The following is a 21,978-nucleotide window of genomic DNA, read 5'->3' as shown; positions in this document are numbered from 1 at the left end:
CGTGGTTCGGTGGAAAGAGCCCAAGCTTGGGAGTTAGAGGATCTGGGTTCTAATCCCGGCTCCACCACTTGTCTGCTGTGTGACTTTGGGTGAGCCCCTTCACCTCGCTGGGCCTCAGTTACCTCATCTGGAAAATGGGGATAAAGACTGTGAGCCCCACATGGGACAACTTGATTACCTTGTACCTGCCCCAGCGCTTAGTGCTCGGCACATAGTAAGAGCTTAACAAACACCATTATTATTATGATGAGTGGCACCCCAGATTTTCCTGTCTTCGATCCTTCATGGCAAAGGTGATATTGGCTTAAAGGCCCATAGAGAGGACTCTAGAAATCTCTGTAGGCCCCAGTCCCCTTTCAGTGTTAGCTAGGTGTGAATGATTGTCTACCTGCCCACCTCCACATCAAACGGAAATTCCTCACCATCAGCTTTAAAACATTAAATCACGTTGCCCCCTCCTGTCTCACCTTACTTCTCTCCTACTACGTCCCAGTCCACGCACTTCGCTCCTCTAATGCCAACTGACTCACTGTACCCGATCTTGTCCATCTCGTCGTTGATCCCTCACCCACATCCTGCTCCTGGCCTGGAATGCTCGGCCTCCTCAAATCTGACAATTACTCCCCCTCCCTTCAAAGCTTTATCAACGACACAGCTCCTCCAAGTTGCCTTCCCTGACTAAGTCTTCTTTTCCTTTTCTCTGACTCCCTTCGCCCTGACTGGCTCCCACTTCCCAAACCCAAAGTACTTAGGCACACATCCATAATTTATTCAGTTATATTAATGCCTACCTCCCCCTCTAGATTGTGAGCTCGCTGTGGGCAGGGACTGTGTCTTTATACTGTTATGGTGTGCTCTCCCAAGCATTTGGTACAGTGCCCTGCACACAATAAACACTCAATAAATGTGATTGATCGTTTGATTGATGAGGATTACAAAGAGAGCCTTTGGAACACTTTAAATTGTATAATTAGATGCCGCATGGAGTGGCGGAAAGGGCATGAGGTTGGGAGTCATAGGACCTGCATTTAAATCCTGGCTCTGCCATTTTTCTGCTGTGTGACCTGGGGAAAGTCACTTAACTTCTCTGTACCTCAGTTTCCTCACCTATAAAGTAGGAATTGAAGTACTTGGCCATCCTAGTTAGCCTGTGAGCCCCATGTAAGATGTGATTATCTCGTATCTGCCCCAAGACTCAGTACAATGCCTGGCACGTAAGCGGTTAACTAATATTATTATTATCATCATTATTATTATTCCAAAGGAAATCGATTGAATCTAGTTTTCATATTCATTTTATTCCTCTTTCATCCCTTCACTTTTATTCTTCTTTCCTTCTCTCTTTGGATGGAAGATCTAACCTGACATAGTCCCCACCCTCAAAAAACTCACATTTTTCAGTGGATGGAGAGAGAAATACACATCAGTACAGTTCTACTGCCCACACTCATAATACCTGAGTAGCCACAAAGGGCAAACAACAGAAACAGTTACAACAGTCAGGAGCTGTTGGGATTTAAGCAGTGGAGGTTCCTCAGAAAATTGAGGAACTCTGGGAAGCTTTGGTTGTGACTGGATACTTGAAAACCTCAGCACCCTAAGATCCCTATGAGTCCCCTTCATCACCAGATTTGCTGGACTCTGAGTTTTGTCTAGTTTTTGTATTTATATCATTTCATCTTTCCTACTCTGTCACCAAATCCTTGCCCTCCTTACTGTTAGTTTGTCAGTTCCTGGAGGGGGAGAGACCGTGTTTTATCAGCATAGCTCAGTGGAAAGAGTCTGGACTTGGGAGTCAGAGGTCATGGGTTTGAATCCTAGCTCTGCCACTTGTTAACTGTGTGACTGTGGCAAGTCACAACTTCTCTTTGCCTCAGTTCCCTCATCTGTAAAATGGGGATTAAGACTGTAAGCCTCACGTGGGACAACCTGATTACCCTGTATCTACCCCAACACTGAGAACAGTACTCTGCACATAGTAAGTGCTTAACAAATACCAACATTATTATTATTATTATTAGGTTAATCAGGTCAGAAACCATCCCTGTCCCACATGGGGCTCACAATCTAACAAGGAGAAACAACAGGTACTTCAATCCCAACTTTATAGTTGAGGAAACTGAGGTACAGAGAAGTTAAGTGATTTGCCCGAGGTCACACAGCAGGCAAATGGAGGGGTCAGGATTAGAATCCAGGTCCTCTGACTCCCAGGCCTGTGCTCTTTCCACTTGGCCACGATGTGTTGTCAAAGAAATCATCCGATTGTCAAAGAAATCATCCGGTTGCATTTATATCAGTTCTCTATTTCACCTAGAACATGAGCCCCGTGTGGGACAAGGACTGTGAACAACCTGATTAACTTGTATCTGACCTAGTATTTAAAAACACATTTGACACATAGTAAGGGCTTAACAAATATAGTAGAATTAATACCACTAATGATCATTCATTCAATAGTATTTATTGAGTGCTTACTATGCGCAGAGAACTGTACTAAGCGTTTGGAATGTACAAATCAGCAACAGATAGAGACAGTCCCTGCCCTTTGACAGGCTTACAGTCTAATCGGGGGAGACAGACAGACAAAAACAATAGCAATAAATAGAATCAAGGAGATGGACATCTCATTAAAACAAAAACAATAAATAGAATAAAGGTGATGTACATCTCATTAACAAAATAAATAGGGTAAAGAAAATATATACAGTCGAGCGAACGAGCACAGTGCTGAGGGGAGGGGAAGGGAGAGGGAGAGAAGCAGAGGGAAAGGGGAGAAAAGAGGGCTTAGCTGAGGGGCGGTGAGGGGGGGTAGAGGGGGAGCAGAGGGAGCAGAGGGAAAAGGGGAAGCTCAGTCTGGGAGGCCTCTTGGAGGAGGTGAGCTCTAAGTAGGGTTTTGAAGAGGGAAAGGGAATTAGTTTAGCGGAGGTGAGGAGGGAGGGCGTTCCAGGATCGTGGGAGGACATGGCCCAGAGGTCGACGGCGGGATAGGCGAGAACGGGGGACGGTGAGGAGGTGGGCGACAGAGGCGCGGAGAGGGCGGGGTGGGCAGTAGAAAGAGAGAAGGGAGGAGAGGTAGGAGGGAGCAAGATGATGGAGAGCCTTAAAGCCTAGAGTGAGAAGTTTTCTTTTCATACAGAGGTTTATGGGCAACCACTGGAGGTTTTTAAGAAGGGGAATGATAATGACAATAATGTATGTTTTACCAGGTGCATGGTGGACGTGATATTCAAATTAAGATGAATTGCTTTGCAGACTCAGCCCAGCAGTAAATCAGAATAATACTTACAAACACACTCAGGTACTAAGGTGGCTAGTCCTGTGATGCGTTTAAGAAGATATCATATGTTAGAACATAGGTTGGAGAAGCAAGGTGACCTAGAGGATAGACCAAGGGTCTGGAAGTCAGAAGGACCTGGGTTCTAAGCCTGGCTCCACCACTGTCTGCTGTGTGACCTTCGGCAAGTCACTTCACTTCTCTGGCTCTCAGTAACCTCATTTGTAAAATTGGAGATTAAGACTCTAAGCTCCCGGTGGGACATGGACTGTGTTCAACCTGAATAACTTGTATGTACCCCAGTGCTTAGCATATTACCTGGCACAAAGTAATAATAATAATAAAAAAATAATAATAGTATTGGTTAAGTGCTTACTATGTGCCAGGCACTGAACTAAGTGCTGGGAGGGATCCAAGGAAATTGAGTTGGACACAGTCCCTGTGCCATGTGGGGCTCATAATTTCAATCCCCATTTTAGAGATGAGGTAACCGAGGCACAGAGAAGTAAAGTGACTTGCTCAAGGTCACACAGCAGACAGATGGAGGAGCCGAGATTAGAACTCATGACCTTCTGATTCCCAGGCCCGTGCTCTATCCACTATGCAGCACTTAAGTACCATTTAAAAAGAAAATGAGGGGGTAAATTAATCAGGGAAGACATGCTGGAAGGAGAAGATGGCATTTTAAGCGTTCTGAAGGAAGGGAGGGACATGGTTTCGTTGATTTAGTGGGTTTGGAGAAGGAGTTTCATTCTGGAAGGAAGGTATAGGTGGAAGTCTTGAGGGAGTCTTGGGATGAACAAAGAGTGCAAGTTGGGAGGTAGTGGGAAATGAGCTGATGCGTAAAAAGTACAGACTGGGTGGACAGCTGGTGATACCATGTTCATCAGAACCCAGCATATTTTTGCAAGGAATTTTGTAGTGCAAACTACAGTTTTGTAAAGGCATTGACACAGGATAGACCTGCAAATGCTTTGAGGGCAGGAATTGTGTCTTCTAATTCTTATTTTACTCTCCCAAACACTTGGTATAGTGCCATGATACACTGTAAGCGCCGATAAATTTCCTGGACTGATGGAGTAGGGTAGTGTTATCAGGAGATTGATTCTCCCTCGCGGGCAAGCTTCGGTTTTCAGATCTGAGATTCCTCCAGGTGTCGTGAGGTCAGACTGGATTGACAGAGGTATTTCAGCCCATGATCCCTCACTCTGCAATCTCCTCAATCAGTCAATAATATTTATGGGTCATCTCCTACGCACAGAACACTCTACTAAATGTTTGGGGGAGTGCAGTAGAAGATGAAGATACTGTATTGGGGTTTTCTTTTTGGACTCTCTTCACTCTCTGCTCATCCTTTCACTCCCCCGATGCCTATGAAATGGTAGATCTCGAAAAGACTCAGTGAAACAATTCCCACTCCCCAAAAACCTCTCCACAAGGTCTCTGCCCACAACGAGCTTTCCACCCAGTGGAGGTGAGTGGAGACATTAATATTATATGACAATTGGAGGCAGAAAGGAAAGGAGACGTCAGTCGGTCAATGATATTTATTGTGTTCTTACTGTGTGTAGAGCACTCTGCTAAGCTCTGGAGAAAATACAACAAAGGGGAAATATATATGATATAATGCTTGAAAGAAATAATAGGGGATGTATAAATAGGTCCTCTGGATGGTGCTTAGGTAGGACCAAGTGCTGATGTGGAATTTGTGGGGGTAAGAGCCCGAGGAGATTAGAAAGTAATGGAGGGGGGTGGGAGGCTTTAGGAGGAGGTGCGATTTCGGGAGGGCTTCAAAGAGGAGGAGAGCTGTGGTCCATCGGATGTGAAGGGGGAGGGTGTCTCAGGCTTGGAGAAAGAGCTGAGGAATAGGTTAGTTACACGAGATGAGATTGATACAGCAAGTAGGTCTGCATGAGAGGAATAAAAAGTGTGTGCTGGGATATACTGGGGTCTTTGAGTTGCTAGATAGGAGGGAGAGAGCTGATTGAATGTCTTAGAGCCCCTGACTCATCAGAAGAATCTTTATGATGCCGAGAGGTATGGGAGACTCTTGAGCAGTGGAGAGACGTAGACACACAAGCGTTTTAGAAATATGATCCAGATAGCAAAGTGAAGTCTGAATCGCCATACCTTTGCAGAAAGCGTGAAATCTGAAACTGCACTGTAACTCAGAAGCGAAACGGTTAGGAAGAAGGCGAAGCAACTCTTTATCGATTTTTTTTTTTTGCTCTGGGGTTTGAAAATTCCCTTTCAATGTTTGGTCTGTTTTATCTTAAATATTTCAATGTTAAAGAAAGCTCTAAATCTCTGCAAATTACCTCTTAAAACTTTCAAATGGGCTCAAATGTATTTAACAAACTTAGCATGCTCTTTTAAATGCTCTTCGTGCCATTTGCTCGAGAATTTAGAAAATATGTGTCGGACTCCACTTAGGAGCCGGGTGGATAATTAAATAAAGGAAAAAACGCCGTTGGCCATTGCCAACCCAGGGATATTTAAATGAGGGGAGAGGAGTCGTAGACCAGTAGCTCTGATAATATTTATAAAGTACCACTGAGGATGTTCCAGCTCGATGCAAATATTGACTCATTAATTAATCAATCTACCAAGAAAACTCTATGGATATACATACCAGAGTGGCTTTGTGGGAGGCGATAGGACAATCTGGGGAGGGTGTGTTCGTGGAGTCACTATAAATTGGAAATGATTGGACAGCATTTGAAGAAGATTCTATCCCTCAGAGTTATTTACTATCTTACTGTGTGCAGAGCACTAAACTATGTGCTTGGGAGAGAGTTGGTAGACACATTCCTTGCCTCAACGAGGTTACAGTTCAGACTTTTAATTTTCAAAGGTCTCTGCAATTTGGGACAGGAGTTCTGGCTCACGTCATAGGTTATCTCTGTTTATTGGAACTAGTCACCTCCAGCAAACTTTTAACCCAAGGTCAAGTCCAAGTTTTCTTGTGACATCACAGTGTGAGACAAGGACTGTGCCTGATCTGATAAGTTTGTATCTACTCCAGCAGTACTTAGCACATAGTACACACGCCACAAATATTCTGCTTTTCTCCTTCTCCTCTGCCTCCTCCTCTTTCTCATTCTTCTCCATTCCTTCTTCTTCTCCTTCATCTTCTTCGTCAAGGAAAGTGAAACTCACAGAGACAGAAGGATACATTCAGCAGAGGGAGAGACACAGGGCCCCAGATTTCTCTTATCCACACCAAGCAGCCCTCCCATTGGGGTCCAATGTGTCAGTCAATCAGTCGAGTTTATTGAGTGTATACTGTGTGCAGAGCACTGTTTTAAATGCTTAAATGAGAACAGTATAAAAGAGTTGATAGATGTACTCTCTGACCTGTTCTGTTTCTCCCATCTTCTGTAACACTCATTATACAGATACACACACACACACACAGATTCACAAGGCACATACATAACTCTCTCATACACACATTAGAAATGCACACAAACACATGGGTCCATATTAACCCTAAGAATCTAATACAATTATGCTCTCTATGAAATTGCATTATATATTTAGGTTAAAGTCTAAAAGTACATCAAGTCTCAGGTGGAAGCAGAACCACAGTGAGCAAGACATATTTTTGTTTGTTGTTGAATCTACAGTACACCTGGGTGCAGAGCTTCCTGGATTTAATAATTGGAGTAAACATTTATCTGAACAACTTCCTTCTGGTTGCCAGAGAGAGTCTCTGGTGCTATAAATGTTACAAACGCTCCAATCCGAGGGGATTCCATTCTAAGCCCTGACAAGACTTTTGCTTGACACTTAATGTGCAATTGTTTTTATCCCAGAAATCCAATGCCTGGTTCATGGGACCCCTGCTCTTCTGGAGTTAGGCCCAGTGTCTTGTTAAGAATCACTACAACAAATCCTTGCTGGAGAGAATTTCAGCTTATATGAATCAGCACTTAAAGGGGCCTCAAACATTTTCTTCAGCAAATGCGTATTTTTCCGTCTCAGATAGAAATATTCTATCCATTAGATTGTAAACGCCTTGTGAACAGGATTGTGTCTTCCACCTGTATTATACTTTCTTAAGTGCTTAGTATGGTATTCTGCCCACAGTAGGTGCTCAATAAATGCCACTGATTGATTGATGGTTAAACCAGGGTAGCACTCTATGCCTCTGTCCACTGGGGAGGAGACAATTGCATGTTGGGAGTAGAATTAAAGTCAATAAGAATAGAAGGACCCACAGATTACTGCTAGTACTACTACTACTAATTATTATTATCATTATTATTATTAGGAGATTTGTTAGGCACTATAGTTATAGTACAATCAGATTGGACACAGTCCCTTTCCCATGTGTAGATCACAGTTTAAGAGAGAAGGAGCCCAAGTATTTCATCCCTATTTATCAGATGAGAAAACTCAGTATTGCGAAGTTAATAGACTTGCCCAAGGTCATACAACAGGCAAGTGTGGAGCAAGGATTAGAACCCAGAACACTCAATCCTGTGTCCTTTCTATTAAACCACGCTTCTTCTAGTGTGGGAAAGTTCAGGGATTGGTGAGGGAGGAAGGAGGGAGGAGCTACGAAGCTTTTAAAAAACAGTCTGTCCCAACAACAAAATAGACACCATTGACAAAGTTTCCCCCACTCAGACATTCGGGCACTTATTTCTTCAGTAGTATTTACCAGGCCCCTACTCTGTGGAGAGTGCCAAACTTAGACATTTGGGAGCACATAATAAAATGCAAATACTTGGTGCCTACCACTAGATTGTAAAATTCTTCAGGGCAGAAATGGTCTCTGCCAACTAAATTTTACTGTACTCTCCCTAATACTTAGTGCAGTATCCTGCATACAGTAAGTGCTCAATATCAATCAATCAATGGTATTTATTGAGTGCTTACTATGTGCAGAGCTCTGTACAATACAACAGAATTAGTGGACACATTTCCTGCCCATAACCAGCTCATAATCTAGAGGGGGTGGCAGATATTAATATGGATAAATAAGAAATGTATAATATATGATTTTAAAATGTGTACATAAATGCTGTGGAGTTGGGGGTGGGGTGAATGGCACATGTTTAAAGGTTATAGATCCAAGTGCACAGATGACACAGAAGCGAGGTGGAGAAAAGAGGGCTTTATTAGGGAAGGCATTTCGTAGGAGATGAAACTTTAATGATGCTTCGAAGGAGGAGAGAGAGTGGTGGTCTAGCATATATGAAGGAGGAGGGAGTTCCAGGCTAGAGGGAGGACATGGGAAAAGGGTCAGTGGTGTGATAGATGAGACTGGGGGACTTGAGAAAGCTAATAATAATAATTATTATGGTATTTGTTAAATGCCTACTATGTGCCAGGCCCTTGACTAAACACTGGGTTGGCTACAAGCAAATTGGGTTGGACATAGTCCCAGTCCCACAGAGGACTCACAGTCTTAATCCCCATTTTACAGATGAGGTAACTGAAGCACAGAGAAGTCAAGTGACTTCCCCAAGGCCACACAGCAGCCAAGTGGAGGAGCCGGGATTAGAACCCATGACCTTCTGACTCCCAGACCCCTGCTCTATCCACTACACCACGCTGCTTCCCTGTCTAGTACTAGAGGAGTTGAGTGTGCGGGTTGGGCTGAGGTAGGAGATGAGTGAGGTGAGGTTGGATGGGGCAAGCTGATTGAGTGCTTTAAGGCCATTGTTTGATAAATAATAAATACCAATACCAACAATCGATTGATTTATTAAGAGAGCTAAGAGGAGAGTCAGACGGGCATAGATAGGGTACAGACAGTGGGAATGACAGACAACATAGATACAACTGATAAAAACAAAAATAAACTCTGAAAGAAATAAATGAATAAATACATAGAACAAAAGAGGTGAAATGGGTGCGATGTGATAACCTAGAAATGTGGGGTGAGATTTGGCTTGGTGGAGCGGGGAGGGAAAGAGAAGGAGGGAGGAGGGTGTGCAGTAGGTAAGAGATGGAAGAATAAAGAGAGAGTGTTTTTGTGGGGGGTGTTTTTTTAGTGATATTTGTTAAGCACTTACTATGTGCCAGCACCGTACTAAACACTGGAGAGGGATCAGGATAATCAGGTGAGACAGAGACCCTGTCCCACATAGGACTCACGGTCTTGATCCCCATTTTACAGATGGGATAACTGAGGCACAGAAAAGGTGTGACTTGCCCAAGGTCACACAGCCCTCAAGTTGTGGAGTCGAGGCCTGGGCTTGGGGGCAACCCGGAGGAGGGTGGCGTGGGCTCTGGGAGAGTTCCAGGGCTATCCGACTCCTCACGTTGCCCTTGAATAAACCTCCCATGGTCTGGCACAGGGAGATCCTCGAGGATCAGCTTGTCCCTCTCAAGGAGAGATTGGATGCAGGCCCTGCCGGGATCCTTGGGTCTTGCTCTGAAGATCCAGAGAGGGTCCCAGCCTCACCTCATTTCTTTCCCTCCCCACCGTCCCCCAAACGTGGCTCAGTAGAAAGAGCCCGGCTTGGGAGTCAGAGGTCCTGGGTTCGAATTCCGGATCTGCCACTTGTCAGCTGTGTGACCTTGGGCAAGTCACTTCACTTCTCTGGGCCTCAGTTACTGCATCTGTAAAATGGAGATGAAGACTGTGAGCCCCATGGGGGACAACCTGATTACCTTGTATCTCCCCAGCGCTTAGAACAGTGCTCTGCACATAGTAAGCGCTTAACAAATACCAACATTATTATTATTATTATTAACCCAGGTCCTCTTACTCCCTGGCCTGTATTTTTTTCACTAGGCTATGATATTTTCCCAGAGAGTTACAGACAGAGAAGCAGAGTGGCTCAGTGGAAACAGCACAGGCTTGGGAGTCAGAGGTCATGAGTTCGAATCCCGGCTCTGCCCCTTGTCAGCTGTGTGCCTGTGGGCGAGTCACTTCACTTCTCTGTGCCTCAATTACCTCATCTGTAAAATGGGGATTAACTGTGAGCCTCACGTGGGACCACCTGATTACCCTGTATCTACCCCAGCACTTAGAACAGTGCTCGGCACATAGTAAGTGCTTAACAAATACCAACGTTGTTATTATTATTATTATAGGTGATTATCTAGGGAGGAGTAAAGCATGTGAGCAAAGGTGGAGTAGGAGAAGGGGATAGAAATGTAGGAAAAGGAGAATTGGTGGAAAGCCACAGATTCAATTCTGCTTGATATGGAAATAGATGGACAACCATTCGAGGTTTTTGATGGGTGGAATGATGTACTCAATGACATTTTAGGAAGCAGAGTGTAGAATAGACTGAAGAGGGGAGAAACTGGAGGAAGGAGACCAATGAAGACGCTGATGAAGCCGCTCACGTAGCCAGGCAGTGATTAGGGCTTGGATCAGGACATGATCTTAAGTATGGAGAAAAAGGCACCGATCTAGAAATATTAGAGAGGAAATACCAGTAGCATTTAGATGGTTTGTGGGAAGTGAAGGACTGAGGAAACAGCTAGTGGTCTAGTGGAAAGAGTAGAAACTGGAAGTCAGGAGTCCTGTGTTTGAAACCCAGCTTCTCCTCTTGCCTGCTGGGCAACTTTGGGCCAAGTTCCCTAACTTCTCAGTGGCTGAGTTTCATCGCCTGCATAATGAAGATTAAATATCGGTTATCTCTTCCTCTTTGACTGGTATAACAATGCCACAATCATTATTATCTAAATCAAGGCCAATGCCAAGACCTTGGGCTTCTCTGACAGGTAGGATGGTGGTATCATAGACTGTGATTGAAAGGATGGATGGAACGAAAGATTTAGGAGGGAAGATGAGCTCAATTTCTGCTAAATTGAGTTTAAGAGGCCAGTGGGTCATTCATGTGACATTTCCTGGAGGCAAAAGGAAATGTGAGAAGATAAACCAAGCAATAATGCTAATATAATAATTGTGGTGTTTCTTGAGCCCCTACTATGTCCCAAGCATTGTAATATGTGCTGGGGTAGATACAAGGGACAACCTGATCATCTTGGATCCACCCCAGCACTTAGAAGAGTGCTTGGCACATTGTAAGCGCTTAACGAATGCCATCGTTCTTATTATTATTGCAAGCTGTCAGATGTAATGCAGTCCCTGTCCCACACTGGGCTCACGGCCTTAGTAGGAGGCAGAACTGGTATTTAATCTCCATTGTACAGATGAGGAAACTGAGACATAGAGAAGTTATGTGCAGAATAATCAGAAAATTTTCTCCTTTCAAGTTTAACCTGAGAACCAAGAAAAGAGGTGCTAAAAAAATTGTGGGTTTTTTTTGTATTTATTACCCCTTATTATGTGCCAAGCATTATATTAAGCCTTGGGATAGGTACAAGATAGAATAGACACAGTCCATGTCTCACATAGGGCTTCCAGTCTTAATACCCATTTTACAGGTAAGGCAACTGAAGCACAGAGAAGTTAAGTGACTTGCCCAAGGTCACACAGCAGACTTGTGATGGTGCCAGTATTAGAACTCAGGTCCTCTGACTCTCAGGCCCATGCTCTTTCCGCTAGGCCATACTGCTTCCCTAACCATGTTAATCTTAGTCTCCAAATTCCTTTTATGTTTCTAGAAAGGAAAAAATATGCACAAAATAGATTTCCATCATTTTCACCTGATGATCAATTCCCATAATTACCATCGATTGGTAATTGCCTCAGTTACCCGATCTGAAGACTAGAAATTGAGACTGTGAGCCTCACGTGGGACAGGGACTGTGTCCAACCCAATTTGCTTGTATATACCCCAGTGCTTAGTATAGTGTCTGGCACATAGCGCTTCACAAATACCACTATTATTATTATTATTATTATTTAGTACAGTACTCTGCATGCTGTAAGGGTTTAATAAATACCATTAATTGATTGATGTGCTAAGTGCCGGAGTAGATGTAGGATAATCACTTGGGGCACAGCCCGCACGGGTCTCATTTTGGCTTCTTGGAATTTTGCATTAGCAAGTTTTCCCTGGTTATGATGCACTAGAAAAAAGATGGCCCACCCAGAAGTGAAATTTACATTGGTTCTCCATGTTCCCCTTGCAAGCTGTTGTCTTCAGAATCACTGGAGAAACACCTCGGGGTGGCCTCGGGGGTGTTTCATTCAACAGGCCCCTTTAGTTGGCATGGCAACCACTCACTTCCAGAGACTCAGTTTTCCCTCAATCCATGGAGATCCTTGGCCCAGCTCTCTGATCTGGGGCAGAGGGAGGAGGCAGAAGGAAGCAGGGGGAGGGGAAGAGCTGCTCAGTCCCTCCAGATCTTGGCAGCCACACTTCATTTTCCCTGAGGGTGGTAGGTCCAACCCAAGTTGTTTGAAGCCCAGCCCCCTGCCCCGTTGAGGACGCGCTCAGAGGTGAACTTGGTTGTCCAGGGATCCTTTTTACCTCCTTAATAAGCTTGATCATGTCACTTTGAAGGTTCTGCACAATTTTCCACAGGAATACATTTTTCCTTCACATCGATTGGATCAGGCTCCCTATCTGGGCTATATATGGTAATATAGCATCTTTTTTATAATATAAACAATGTTTGCGAATGGTTTATTGATATTCATGCCCAACAATAACCCCTCTGGGACTCTGATCACAAACTCCACACATAATATGAAGTAAGATTCTTTGCAATGCAACTTTTAAAAAAAACAGTATTCTCATATTCAATTGTTCCCCGAGTCATCCATAATTAATCATGGCATGCAGAAAAGAGGCTTGGCCAAAATCGTTCCTATTGAGATTTCTTTTCAAGCATTATGTAGTTTCCCAAGGACTATCCCACTAGGTTAAATATACCTGAGGCAATTTGGTTCATTTTCTTTAGACTTTGGTCCCATATTACAAAAGAGATATGGACTATTGAAAAAGATAATAATAGTTCTACCTTTTAACTCCCAGACAAATGTCTTAAATCACATAAATCTATTCACGCTAATTTCCCCCTGCATTTTTAAGGTATAATGAATTAATCTTTGCCAGTTTCTCCCAGAACAGACTGATGGTGACTCTTGCTAATTCTGCACAGAGAGCCTTAGCTCTTTTAAAGTAGCTGGAGGAAACTTCAAAAGTAGAACAGATAGAAACCTACCCCTGAGGACGCCTTCCCTGAGGGAAGCTCACCCACTTAACTACCAGAGATTTACTTGGTCTCTCCATCTGGAACACAGTCAATCTCAGAGGCAGTTTGGGGAAAGGGGAGGAGGTGTGTATGTTGGGGAGGGGCAGGGTGGTTAGCTAAGTGAGGAGTAGAATCCTTTTGGTCATTTTAGGTTAGTTGGGACTGAGACATCCTTGGGACAAGATGCAAGAGAAAAGATCTTCCAGGTGGAGGTTCAGAGGCTCACTTTCCTGGGGAGCAGCTTTTACCACCGAGTAGGAAAAAAACGATTGTGGGAATTGGCAGCTGGACACCCTCGGGGAAGTTTCCAGAGGCGGTGAACATGAAACCAGGGATTCCCCAAGAGAAGCGGTGGGAAATGGACCAAAGAAAGGCATGCATCAACACATGTAAGACTCTGGACTGCAAGCTCATCGTGGGCAGGAAACATGTCTACCAACTCTGTTATACTGTACTCTCCCAATCACTAAGTAAGGTTCTCTGCTCAGAGAAGGGCTCAATAAATATCACTGATCATTTGATTGATCAGGACTCCTGTAGGAAAGAACAGAGGGAACTGGGAAGGGAAATATGTTACAGGGAAAGGAAAGACTTTTAGGGGGTCTGGGTGCTTTTATCTCTATCTTATTGATTCTTAAATATTGTTCATATTACATGGAGTGATAACCTCCTTATATGCATTTGGAAGGGTGTCCTGAGTGGCATCTGGGGGAGGGATAGGGTTTTCCGGGAAGGTGAGGGAGTGTATAGAAAGGGGAAGCTTCTTAACCAATTTAGGAGAGATTCCTTTGCTGCTGTGGTTTCTCTTCTCTTTCTTGGCCAGATAACATACCATCAAAAAAAGGTCTGAAGCTTCTCAGAACTATCCTCTTCTTTTTCTTTTTTTGGTAGTATTTTAAAGCACTTAATATGTGCTAGGCACTGTACTAAGCAAAGAGGTAGATACAAACTAATCATGTACTTGGCCTACCTGGGTCTCGCAGTTTTATACCCCACTGCATGGATGAGATAACTGAGACACGAAGAAGTTAAGTGACTTGTCCTAGGTCCCTGAGTAGACAAGTGGCGAAGGCAGAATTAGAACCCAAGTCCTCCTGACTCCCAGACTAATCACTGGGCACACTGCTGCTCATTTCTCTCTCGCAACTGAGACATTTTCAGTAGAGGAAGGAAGTTGTGTGTACATCTGTGTATAAAGTGTATATGGGGGAGAAGCTATTTTTTTTTTCTCCCTTCTCCTTCCTTCAGGGAGACTTATTTTAAAGAGCCACGGCCAGTTTGGCAATATGGGCTCTGGAAGGAAATGCCTAATAACTCCATTGCATTGTACTGTCCCAAGTGCTTAGTACAGTGCTCTGCACACAGTACGCACTCAATAAATAACACTGACTGATGGATTGGAATTGATAGTTTCAAGAGAAGACAGTGGTCTCTGTAGGGTAAAGGGAACTGAACAGATTGGTGGACAAGCCCGTTGTTGGGTAGGGATTGTCTCTGTATGTTGCCAAATTGTACTTTCCAAGCACTTAGGAGAGTGCTCTGACAACAGTAAGCGCTCAATAAATATGATTGAATGAATGAATGAATGAACTAACCAAGCTAAAGACCAAAGGGGGGGTGATCTCAAGAATCAAATTGCGGTGTAACCAAATGGGTCCACAGAGCTAAATTTCAGTTTGAAAACAAACAAAAAAATGCTTAAGAACTTTCCCAAGGAAAAAAAAAATCTATCCAAAATATAGAGAGATTTCTAAACTGTCATTCAGCTTCCCGAATGACATTTTCCAATGAAGTGCAGTTTTCCTCTCCAGGCCTCCGAATGAAGGTCACAGAGCTAAGCCCGGCCCCCGATTCTCTCAGAAAGTTAAATCTGTGGTCTGTTCAGATTTCCTAACGATGAACTTCCTTCCCGATCAGGTGGATTCTCGAGGCAACATTTTGTTGACATCCCTGGAAATTCACAATGAGGTGATAAGCAACGAAATGCCAGCGGGCACCGGGGAAGCCGGAAATTTTTCCGTGTCCTTCGACAACTCAGGAATCCAGCACAGGAAGCAGAGCCTGCCCCGGGAGGGCGTAGGGCGCCGGACGGGGGACAGAAATTTCCGGCACAAGAAGACCCGTTTACGGAGGAGGTCGTCCCAACTCCAAATCAAAATCCCTGATTTGACGGACGTGAACTCCATCGACCGGTGGTCAAGGGTTGTGTTTCCATTCACCTTTTCTCTTTTCAACCTAATTTACTGGCTTTACTATGTTAACTGAGGGATGGAACATGGTATTTCAGAGACTTCAATTAACCCAGTGTAAACTATCACTCTACTGGTCGAATTTTTATACCTATATGTATATATAGATATACATATGTATTCACAAACACACACACACACACATACATATATATATTTAGCCCTATAGACATGTGAACTGTCTCTAATCAAAACATGTTTATATGAGGACATATGTGTATATGGTTATATACATAGGTATATGGGCCCATGTGTAGGGAACAAAAAGCGCACGTACATATGTAGCTTTTGCGGCTAAATGATTTGACCCAGAACACATATCAAAGGTGTCTTTTGATTTTTTAATTGAAATAATTTGATATCCACAAAATATGTTGCCTTTGAGAAGGAGGGAGGGTTGTGTGATATCACCCCAAAGTTTGCTTTGACTGCTAATGGATGACATGTCTTTAGATCAGGATTCAAAGCAATCTCACATTTTATTCCCACCGATGCATTCTGTGGGATTATTCATTTGAAGCAGATCATTTAGCTTATGGCCTTTGATTTTAATGAATGCTTTTATGAGGGCCCATTTTCGAATGGTCAGGTCTTGTTTTTTTCTCGTATGTGTACATCTTTTATAGCGGTCATTTCTTTGGATTAAATGCATTCACAGGAAGAATGGACTTCCACTGTAGATTTGTTGAAATTTATAGGTTCCAAAATCCTTCTTTTAAAAGCCAACAGGATAGAATGGAGTCCTATTATATGAAGGGCAGTTTTTGGTTCACTTAGACTGATTCCAGTCTACCTGTGACATAAAAAGCTTATACCGTTTGGCTGAGACAGTAAACCTGGACAATGTGTTCTGCCGATTTTAAGATGGACATCTCAATGAAAGCCTGGAAATCTCAGGTTATTTGTTATTCTAACCCCAAATCATCTATATTCCATTCATTCTAATTCTTGTTATCCAACAGTCTTATACCCACTGTATTTTAACAGAAATAATATTTGCTTAACTTGCACATACACGCAGATTTTATCAAAATTGTCTTCTGCTTGCTAGCACAGCAGTGGGCAAATGTCATTCTTCTTCCTTCCGTGATGCGGCAAACCCGTATGAACGAAAACAAAGGCTTTCAGCAAGAAACGCTTCTATTGCTGAAATTCAGAGACCAAGACGCATCCTCATGGCCTTCATTTCCATATCCACCATATGCCGTGAGCACGTTAAATATCCTTCTATTCCCACGAGGGTTCTGAGGCTCTCGGCACCTGATTGTGTGAAGTACCTGTGACTCTTCTCCCAAGAGAAATACCAAAGCCTGGTCACTTTGGGTTTCTTCGTCATCCATATTCTTATTCGATTTTCCGCTTTGTAAAAGTGATTAGCAGTGAGTTGAGGTTCACCGATTTTCAGAGACAAACAATTTCCTATTTAGAAAACTAGATCTTTCTAAAGAAAACAGAGGATATATTTTTGGTAAACAGAATTTCTAGCACAGCCATCCATAGGCAGAAATGATCATAAAACAGATGTTAACTTGGAGGAGGGGAGACAAGAATGTGCTGGGAAAATGGCAAATCTGGGCAGACCAGGGTCAACAACTCAATAGTAATTATTGAGTGAGCACCTACCTGTGCTGCAATCTGTGCAATTTATTTTAGTATAGTGCTCAGTTTAGGCTGTAGAGTGCTGTGCTAAGCACTTGGCAGAGTTCAAAAGAGATAGAAGACAGAATCTCTCCCTGTAAGGATCTTATCATTTAACGAGAGGGCAGGCACTAAATTATTTTGCAGTGAAGTGGAAAATAATAGAATGGACCAATGGAAAAGTGACTAAGTGCTTAAATTTAGAGTGAGTAAATTGATATTTGCGCAAATATTTTGGGTGACTATGAGTACAGACATGCCGAGGTGGCAGCTGGGAGATAAGAAATCGATCCATTGTATTGAGCGAGTGCTCACTATGTGCAGAGCACTGTACTAAGCGCTTGGGAGAGTACAACAGAACCGAGTTAGTCCACACTTTCCCTGCCCAAAGAGCTTAAATCAAGGAATCCCTTCTGGATGAGATTGGATTTCAGTTAGGGAAGAGTTCTGGTCTGGCATATGTGAAGGGGGAGAGAGTTCCAGGTAGTCGGGGAAAGGCCGGAGGCGGGAGAGGTGAGAGCGAAGATCAGTGAAAAGGCTCACTTGGTAACAACACAGAACATGGGTGGGAGAATAACAGGTGAAGACGGCAGAGGAGGAAGAAGGAGACACCTAGTGAAAAGCAGTGAAGTCGATGGCCAGGTGTCCTTGCTTGATGGTGAAGGAAAAGATTCTCCACAGAAGTTTTTGGGAAAGGGAGAAGGGTGACCAAAAGAATGTTGGAGGGTATTGAACTGGGCTTCAGAATTCAGTACATACTCAAAAGAGGAGAAGTTTGAGAAAGGGAAACCAGCATGAAGGCAGATACAGAAGCCTAATCAACAGGTGATGAAAGTCTGCACCGCGGTGATGGCCCCTGGGATGAAAAGAAAGAGCTGGATCTGAAAAACATGGTGTGAAAACAGCTGGCGGAGCTTAGCTACACACTGACGTGAAGAGCGAGCAAGCAGTCTCCTTGGCTGCCATTTGCTCTAGGGAATCTTTTCTGTCCGGACACCATCGTTCGATCTAGCACCGTGGTGACAGCTAAAAGGTTCTCCAAGATTTCTCACTCTGAGCATTTGCACCGCAGCTGGGGATGGAGAGAGCCTCATATGAGGATGACTGATAACAACTCCCTTCAGGGCCAGCACGACATCCCCCTTGAGCTGGTTGATCATTTTTTCTCACTCCCATCCATGGGTTCATTCATTCATTCAATAGTATTTATCGAGTGCTTACTATGTGCAGAGCACTGTACTAAGCGCTTGGAATGTACAATTCGGCAACAGATAGAAACAATCCCTGCCCAATGTCGGGCTTATTGAGATCTGCTATGTCTTGAAACTTTTATTCCCAAAACTCCTTGGTCGTGGACCATGTCTTTCACATCTGCTTTATGGCCCCAGATGGTTAGTACAGTGCCCTACGAATAATAATAATGACTGTGGTATTTGTTAAGCATTTTCTACATGCCAAGCACTATGCTAAACCTTGGTATGGATACAGTGCATTCAGATCAGACACAGTCCCTACACATACTAGGCAAAGATGAATATTTGACTGATTGGAAGCAGTTTTGCCTGTCTTCTAAACCCCCTTTTTATATCATTCTTTCATTTCCATCCGCTTGGTTTGCAAATAGCTGCAACTCCCTCATGCTTCTTTGACCCTCTTCTGGACAGATAAGAGTGAGTTCGTAGTCTCAACGTCAATTAGCAAACACTATGGGAGGGCCAGAGAGACTTGGGGTTTTCCAGAAACGCAAACCTCGGTTGATTTCCATCTCTTTCTACATCCCAGGATCCATGGTGCCCTCGTCAGAACTTGTTCAAGTGGAAACAAGCAGCTCCCTGACTTTATTGGGGGAGTGACCTGCTTGCAGAGGGAGCCCTGGTCCTCATTTGAGGCTCACCACACATTCATTCAGTCATTCAGTCATTTTTATTGAGCGTTTACTGTGCGCAGAGCACTGTACTAAGCGGTTGGAAAGTACAATTCGGCAACAGATAGAATGCTTTCGACGTGATTCTCTAAAGAAATGCGTGATCGTGTTCTTTCTTGGGCACCCAGATTGAGTCTCACACATGGGCAGATAGAATCATATCATACACAGGGCATCTGTGCTATATGTACAGTATGTATGTAAGAAGTGCTTAGTACAGTGCTCTGCACACAGTAAGTGCTCAATAAATACAATTGAACGAGTATGTGAGATTGAAAAGAAGCGCACCAGTGAATTCTGCACAGAATTAAGATAGACTTTTGCTTCCCACCTGGAAACTTCCCTCTGATTTTTTTTATTCTTATTTATTCATTCAGTCATATTTATTGCTTTCGCTTTCCACTTGGAAACTTCCCTCTGATTTTTTTATTATTATTTAATAGTGTCTGTTAAATGCTTACTGTTTGCCAAGGACTGTACTAAGTGCTGGAGCAGATACAAACCAATCAGGTTGTAAACACTCCATCTCCCATATGGGGCTCACAGTCTCAATCCCCATTTTAAAGATGAGATAACTGAGGCACAGAGAAGCAAAGTAACTTACCCAAGGTCACACAGCAGATAAGTTGCAGAGCTGGGATTAGAACCCAGGTCCTCTGATTCCTGATGCAGTCAAATAATATTAATAATAATAATTGTGGAATTTATTAAGTGCTCTCTGTGTGCCAGGAACTGTACTAAGAGGAGAGGTTGGACACGGTCCCTGTCCCACGTGTGGCTCACGGTCTTAATCCTCATTTTACAAATGAGGTAACTGAGGCACAGAGAATTGAAGTGACTTGCCCAAGGTCACACAGCAGACAAGTGGCAGAGCCGGGATTAGAACCCAGGTCCTCCGACTCTTAGTTCTGTGCTTTATCTACTAGGCCATGCTGTTTCTCTGATGAAACTCTGTGTGTGTTTTAAAGCATTGGGTTTGGAAGGAAGAAAAATGGACAGAAATGGACAAGTGTTTGGACTCATCTCCTAGATCTTGGAGATGGCTTGGAGTGTCCAAGCTGAGACAATAATAACAACAGGTCAGACACAGGTCCTATTCCACAGTTTGAATAGAAGAGAGAATGAGCGTTGAATCCCTATTTTACAGGTTAGGAAACCGAGGCACAGAGAAGTTAAGTGAGCTGCCCAAGGGCACACAGTAAGCAAGTGACAGAGTCGGCATTAGAACCCAGGTCCTCTGACTTCCAGGCACTTACTATTTCCACCAGGCAACACTGCGTCTCGGGCACCGACCTGAAGTGTGATTGGATAGGAGAGGGAGTGGGATAGTGAGATTGCTGGGCTAGTCTGTGCCTCAAATATGGCATTGCCAACCCAAGGCCGTGTCAACATTGAGTTGAAGCCATGGTTGCGGGGGGATGGGACCCAGGCCCCTGAGCGAGAGAATGTATGTGTCTGTTGTTCCAGTGGGCTCTGATTTGGAACTTTGGTTGATTTTCAGGGTCAGAAAAATGCTAAAATCCAGCTGTTGGGGATTCATGAGCATGTTAGACAAGTTGGAGAAAAGAGAGTTTGTCTGTTAGAAAGCATATAGTTTCCACGTGTTTCTCAGGGAATACAAGTCAGATTTTTCTGCCAATTTAGAACTTGGCAGACCACAGTGTTCTTTCTTATTTTTTTTGAGTCCAATATCATCAGTTCAGATCTAGTGTAGGTGATAAGACTTTTCCAGTCATGCCAGTGGGGTTCAAAACTCATCTGGACTGCAGCTATGTCTTAGGTCCCCAGCAGTAGCCCCCACTTCTCTGGCAGGACCACCCGGGTTTCTGATTCCTGCTCTCCAAGCCCAAGGAACCTCACCATCTGCGTTGCCAGAGGTTGTAACTACTGGACTCTCAACCTCCCTGCCTGTGACAAGAGGAGACTTCAATTCGGCTCCTTTAGTCACAGTGCTCTCTTGCTTTTACTGTATTTATTGTTGTTCTTGCTATTTTATGTTTTTTTTCTGTTTCCCCGTTTCATCTTTCCTTATTTGTCCTCTGCCAACCCCCCTCCCTGCCCCTTATTCTTTGGGGACCAGGAACTGTGTCTATTTTCCTTATGTGTCTTTTTTCCTAACGTTTCGTACAGTGATTTATGCCCAGTGGTGCCTAGTGAATATTCCCGAATGAACTGGTTTCTGGTTCTTGGCATCCCAGCTAGGAACAAAGAATGACCCACTGCCACCTGGGATATGTCGTTCTAACGCCTATGGTTAAGCGGTTTGCATCATCCCCAAAACGGTGATGAGAAGCAAGTTGGAAATTTCCCACCTGAGAGCATAACCAGACCCAAGGTTTTGTAAATTTGGGGTTTACGTGGAATTCATCCGCTGTATGATAGTTGTCCGTCGAGCTCAATGTACTCACCTGTAACTCTGGCATTGTGCAGGTCTAGGGTGGAATTCACTGTCCCCCCCCAGACTCAACACTACCCTGGATCAAGAGATTTCAAGAGATTTCTAAGGTTTCTCCACCTGCCACTGACCTCTTGACCCTACCAGGAGGTCCCTGAGGGTCCCAAGAGAAACCAGGGGTCTGGATGAGCGGTTCAAATTCTTCGGGCATTGCCGGAGACTCACGGGACCACCCGTGATGCCGACAACCCCAGGGCATAGTCCCTTGGACAAGATGGGGTCATTTCGTGAGGACGCCCACGCTGATTCCATCCCGCTGGAAAGGCGAATCAACTTCCCATTTGGCTTGTCTATCGCTGTATACTGTGCTATTATTTGGCAACGAAAAGCCGATCAGCAGCTGAGTCATGTATGGTAA

At 43.9% G+C, this 21,978-nt stretch overlaps 1 protein-coding gene across 1 annotated transcript in view; it reads left to right on the top strand.

The window, feature by feature from the left end:
- GABRB3 (gamma-aminobutyric acid type A receptor subunit beta3) overlaps positions 1–19,112 on the top strand; it is a 144,663-nt gene extending 125,551 nt beyond the window's left edge. The window contains exon 9 of the mRNA XM_029082957.2: positions 15,272–19,112. Coding sequence (XP_028938790.1) covers positions 15,272–15,619 — 348 coding nt within the window. The 3' untranslated portion in view covers positions 15,620–19,112. The remainder of the gene's footprint in view (positions 1–15,271) is intronic.
- The last annotated feature ends 2,866 nt before the right edge of the window (positions 19,113–21,978 follow it).

Source organism: Ornithorhynchus anatinus, chromosome 18 (assembly GCF_004115215.2).
Source record: "Ornithorhynchus anatinus isolate Pmale09 chromosome 18, mOrnAna1.pri.v4, whole genome shotgun sequence".
NCBI lineage: Eukaryota > Metazoa > Chordata > Mammalia > Monotremata > Ornithorhynchidae > Ornithorhynchus > Ornithorhynchus anatinus.
The sequence above is the reverse complement of the archived record's forward strand: the minus strand, read 5'-3'. Positions and strand labels throughout refer to the sequence as shown.